This window comes from Pyxicephalus adspersus, chromosome 8, assembly GCF_032062135.1.
Source record: "Pyxicephalus adspersus chromosome 8, UCB_Pads_2.0, whole genome shotgun sequence".
NCBI lineage: Eukaryota > Metazoa > Chordata > Amphibia > Anura > Pyxicephalidae > Pyxicephalus > Pyxicephalus adspersus.
The window spans coordinates 36,779,606-36,785,649 of NC_092865.1; the positions used below are offsets into that span (position 1 = coordinate 36,779,606).

Genomic DNA, 6,044 nt, shown 5'->3' on the forward strand with positions numbered 1-6,044 from the left:
AATGGATGGCCATCACACTCAATGAGCCAGGAGACACTTTGGCATTAGGCAGATATGTGGGAGTTTTAGGTGGAAAGTAACACTACAAGTACCCACGGATTAGCCTCAACTGCCTCTGTATCCTGCAACAGACACTGTACTGGCAGCTTCTAGCCATTCCAAGAAAAGTTATGACATAATTTGGTAACCATTCAATAGCAAAGTCTAGGGAGAGGGTAACTAGGGGAGCGAAAGAAATAAGTTTGCCAAGCCTATTAGCTACAATGAAATTTAGAAGAATGGAAGCGGCTTTTTGTGGCAGACAGTTGAATATATTTGTAAACAACAAAAGTTATAAATATACTGATTCTAAAAGTTAACATAGATCTCCCATGCTAATTGCACTAGACAGTTCCTCTAAGCAGTACAAATAATTAAATTGACAAAATAGATCAACTTGCCTCAGCTTCCTTACCTAGTAAACCTTTCGGATGGATGCGATTACCCCATAGTGTATCAACTTCCACTTAAGGTTTCTAATCAATCCTTTAACATGAAATTTATTGACAAAGTAAGTTCACCCTCGAATCTACTATAGTACTCCTTAACCTTATATCATTAAACCCCTTTCACATTAGATCCGTCAACAATTGCTGGGAAACAGTCAGTACTATCTACCAATTCCATACATGCTTTTTATCACTTACCTTAGACCTAATCATGTATTAGTAGTTATCCCTAATATGAATATATTTTTTGATGTTGTGGTTGTATATGTTATTAGGATCTTAGTAGACATACTAACTAACATTAGTCTTGTATATATTTTTGTTAATTAGTTCAACCTGTATATATCTCTATAATCCCCTGAGGAAGCCTTATAGGTGAAATGCAATTCTAAAGGATAAGTCACATAAAGGTCAAGTTTGTTATTCTGGCAGAGATAATAATTGCCCAGCTTTGCCTAAACATCACTCCCAAGACCTTTTAATGAATACCACATCATTGCACTGGACACCTAACCATCCACCAGCAGGAATCTCTGATTTCCCTCACCACATAACATTCTATAGCCTGTCTGTTAATAGTACACTGCAGAACAATTTTTCAGAACTTACGTACATATTTTAGTGTTACCCAGACAGCTTCTCAATAAAATGAAAGTTTCAAACTAATATCATGTTGAGCACTGTCCTTTATTGTACAATTTCAACTATACAAAAATCTATTTACAAAAAACAATAAAGAGTTTATAATACAGTTGCTCTATATGGCTCATCTGATGCTAATTATAAAAAAATTATATTGATACTATTTAAAAACATTCCAGTTTCAGTAAAATGTATTTAGATTGGCAGACCAAAGGTTGACATGACCAGCTGGATGGCTTGCAAAGGGTCCACAATCTCCCTCATATTATCTTTTCTTAGCACCCAGTCAGGTTTAATTCTGTAAAGAGAAGAAAATCTAATGAGAAATTTCCAAATACAGTTAAAAAATGAAGTATGTGCATTCTCTATATATGTACAGATGTACACACCAACAAATAGACTGGAGCATGACAGAATCAGATACCGTACTGCATTATTCCACACATTTCTGGACCACTCAAATCCAGCTTGTATTGGACAGTGCTCTTCTATGATAACATGAAAACCCCATTTGGCCATATTTTGTATAAAGAAATTAGCTGGACCAAAATTGGTTTTACAAATTAAAGTGTCAGGGAACCAGATATGAAAATCCCTTGGCAGGTAAGACAGTCAAAAGAAAATTGTACTGAATGAAACGGAAGATTATAATTTTTTTGCCTATTTGTGCCGCTTTAATAAAATAAAATAGCTGTGCACACTGATCACCCACAACTTACAAACCACATTCTTAAACACTGCACTTTCCCTAGTTCCCAAAACACGTCCAACCCAGGCATGGACCCTACAAGACCTCTGAAGGTGTCCTGTGGTACTTGGCATCAAAATATTAGCAGCAGTCCTGCCAGTTGTGTGGTGGAGAATGAACCTGGAAGCAGCAAACCAACAGCTTGAACTCGTTTTGATGTGGCATCCTGCTGAAATGGGTTACTGTCATTAGGGAATTGTATTGCATGTATGTTTGACATGTACCACCTACCCTAAATATTACAGAGGACAAAATAACTTTCACTTATGGTAGGTGGTCCATGTCATAGTAACATCGGACTCAAGGTTTCCCAACAGAACAATGCACAGAGCATCACTGCCTTGTTAGCCCACATTCTAAACCTCTATAAACACAGCCCCCCCCCCCCCCCCCCTCCATTCCAATGATCCTTGGTGCCAATGACCCTCTAGCCGATTCACTGATTCTACTTGGACTTTTGGAATGAACTTATCACTGTATTTGAAAAACATCCTAGAAGACCTGACTGTTTGAAAATAATTTGACCCAACCCAACACAATTTATCTATTTACTTTGATTATTACACTTGTCTACTTTTCCTAACTCCAACACATCACCTTCAGGAATTGACAGTCCACGTGCTGTATATTAGATACCTTACCCCACCACAGACTACACTGTAATAAGATATTCAAAGTTACTCACTTCACCTGTCAGTTTTAGGCTAATCGCATATGAAGTAGTCTGCACTGCTATAAGCAGCCAATATGTCTGTACCTTGATACAATTCTTGTATGCATTGGTGTGGCTTGTAAAGATGCGTTACTATGAACTCGAGAACTGTTCATAAGCTGTTTGCTGACATTTCTTGCTGTATCCATTTTGTGTTTCCGGGACGTCAGGATGTGGATGCTGGTGATCCGATTCATAGCTTTGGGAATAGCACGAATTTCCTATAAAGAACACATTCACATCATTTTTAAACGTCTTCCAAAAGTACACATAAAAAGGTAGATTACTGTAACAATACAAAATCTGTATAGGCAAGAAATCAATAGAGAATTGCTGACATACTCCAATTGGGAGTATTGTCTGTCACCACAGGAGGGTGGGTGATGTGTTCATTTATGTGTTTTATTGAAAAGAACATTTGCACTGACATATCATCCGGTGTAGAACATGTTTGTCCACTCACTTGTCACATAAGTAGAGAGAAGTTACAGTAAAAACACTGGTACCAACACGCTGGTAAGAAACAAATCTGTAATAGAATTGAGGCTACCTACCTCAGCCCTGCGGGAGTCCAGGCCAAAGATGGCTAAAAGGCAACAGGTCTTGGTGAATATACTTCCCCCTTTCTCTGGTACTTTGTCTCCAGGCTTTTCTCTGTAGATCTGCATCAAGTCCAGAAGAACTTCGACAGAATCCTCTACCTCATACACAGAAGATACAGTCTTCTCATACTAAATAAAATATAAAAAAAAAATATAAAAATAAGATATCTGACATGGATGAGAAGTCTTTTTCTAGCACATAAATGGTTGCTCGACGTGAACACTCACTTTACTTGTGCAGCTACATAAACAATTGCTTGCATAGTTATTGGAATGTGTGAAAACTGAAGGCTACTATTACAGCAGAACTACTCTAAAGAAATACTGCACTCATTTTTTTTAGGGGGGGGAGGCAGGGTGGTGCAGGGGTATTGGTGAGAACTGCAGAACTGACACACTCTGATATTACCCACACATTCACTATGAAATTATTCATCTAGCTAGGACATCCAAACTTAAAGAGAAACTAAACTGAGAACTTGCAAAGAAAAAAAAAAAATACACTTACCTTCAATCCTGCAGTAAGTAGTCCTGCGGTAGTCCAATCCATCCGGGGGTGTCCTGAATATGGTCCTGCGTCGTCTAGACATTCGTCCCAGAGCCGGCACTCCGGGCGCCGCCATCTTCTGCTCTCCTCCTCTTCCGGGTTCTTCATCCCACATCACCAGACCCAGGCGTGAGATCGGGTGACGTAGGATAAAAAAAGAATTTGCCGATCTCACTGCGCATGACAACCATTTTATGTTTTTACTTTACATAAAAGGGCTGTCTAAGGCTATATATAATGTGGTAATTATACACAATATAAATGTACAATAAACCCTTGTATTCAAATTGAGTTGGTATTCATAATTGCTGCACATTGCATATGTATAAACGTTATTGTGATTTACTGCCGTGGAAGTTCTCATTTAGCAAAAGCTTTGAAATCTTGCGTGCAACATGACCACATTATAGTCATACAATAACAATAATAATAAAATATGAACTCACTCACTGTTAAAAAAAATGCATTTTTCCTAAAACACAGCTATTTCATAGCAAATCAGGAAGGAAATGAATATGTTTACCTTGGTTAGGTTGAGTAGGACCTGTATAGACAGTCTGATCACTTCCATACATGGGATACTTCTGTTACAGCTACGGATTAGAGTGAAAATGATTTTCACAGCTCCACTCTGTGCCATGTTTTCACAGCAAATAGCAGACAGTCTGGTGGCAGCTTCTACAAGAGGAAGAGGATGCATAGAAGATGTTAGCCTAGTGCAAACCAATTCAGACAAAGTACATTTATATCCCTGTATCCATAGATGTTCTCAAGAGAAGAAGTGATTGAAGAACCACTTTAAAAAGTTCAAAAGAATTACCACAATGATCACATTTAAACAGAAAATGAGAGAAGCATGAAGTCTGCTACTACTGATTTTTCTTCTGAAAAGTGTTTGAGTGTCAGGCTTGGATAGTTTAAGTCACTGACCTATAACTTGTGCAGGAAAGGATTTCTGGAACAGGAATACACCTCAGTAAATCAAGCCAGGACACCAACTTACAGTAATGGAGTTAGATCAGAACAAGAGTCCGATAGCTGATATTGTTAGGTTAGCAAGGCCTTCATTCATCTGAAGGCTACCTTAGCATATGATATATTAAGACATGATGAGGCTAAATGGATCCCAGTGCCTATTTTATATCTGTATTTGTAGGTGTGTTGTAGTGCATTGTGTTCAATGCAGACAGGCTGTGTCCTGATAATTCCACCAACACATGCAATCCCAGCTCACATAAATGTGTCATTATTTACTATACGGTCTGGTTCCCCAAGTTGCCATAAATACCAGATACCACCTAGCCTGAACAACAGAAATATAAATATCAATTTAAAAACAGTGAATAGAAGAACATTCTCACCAAGATGCTTCAGAGCTGCCAAGATGTAGGAAAAGTGCTTGTAGGACAGCAGATAATTTAGTGCAACCAATGTTCTGTTACATAATTTATCTTCAGCTTTGGTATCCTCACTTACTTTCCGCAGACGATTACGTAAGTTTTGCAGTTTTTTTGTATCGTGTACTTTTCTCCATTGGTAACCTCTCCAGAGAGCCTATCAGATAAATAGGTAACGGGGAGAAATTGTATGCATTAGTAGATTTTATAAACTATATAAGTAAAGAAAAAAAATGTACCACTGCATAAATAATGTCCAATGCCATTATTTCTAATATTTAGAATTGCTTGTCATTTCAAAGTTTTAATGAAATTGGTATTTAAATACTACACATAGCAAGATATATACCCAGTCATGGAAGGGGAGATAAAGCCATACAAATTTTGACCTCTCTGCCCTTCCCCCGATCACAAATACTACTATGATACGTAATTGCAAGCAATCTAGGGGAGGTTACCTGGAATTTGACAATCCCGTTAGTGATCTTAACTTGACGCTTGCTTAGAAGAAATAATCTCACATGTCTCTGGATTGTAACAGCTGCCTCATTCCTGCGGTGTAACCAGGCTCGCACCACACGTTGAACACCGATTATCTTCTGACGTGTGCAAAGGAATTTACTTCGTTGTAATCTTGACCGATACCATCTCTGCAAGAGAAACCATTTATTTGCATCTAAAAATATAGGGTACATACTAATTTAAAATTATTATTATCCTTGATTTATAAACCACCAAAATATTAAGCAGCGTCATACAATACATATGGTTTGCAGATACGAAAATCTGTGTAATAGACAAGTACTAACAATGACACTGGAGGAGAGGACCCTGTCCAATAAAGCTTAAATTTCATCAAGAAGTCCTGGACCTGAATGAAAACTTAGTCCCAATATAAAGGGGTGTGT

General features: G+C 37.9%; 1 protein-coding gene across 1 annotated transcript in view; it reads right to left on the reverse strand.

Moving 5' to 3' along the window:
• Positions 1–1,156: 1,156 nt before the first annotated feature.
• The window catches only part of ASPM (assembly factor for spindle microtubules), a 29,066-nt gene continuing 24,178 nt past the window's right edge, over positions 1,157–6,044 (reverse strand). The window contains exons 21-26 of the mRNA XM_072420036.1: positions 5,595–5,786; positions 5,101–5,293; positions 4,263–4,417; positions 3,145–3,321; positions 2,636–2,811; positions 1,157–1,428 (exon numbers count right to left, since the gene is read on the reverse strand). Of these exons, the coding sequence (XP_072276137.1) occupies positions 1,326–1,428; positions 2,636–2,811; positions 3,145–3,321; positions 4,263–4,417; positions 5,101–5,293; positions 5,595–5,786 (996 nt within the window). The 3' untranslated portion in view covers positions 1,157–1,325. The remainder of the gene's footprint in view (positions 1,429–2,635; positions 2,812–3,144; positions 3,322–4,262; positions 4,418–5,100; positions 5,294–5,594; positions 5,787–6,044) is intronic.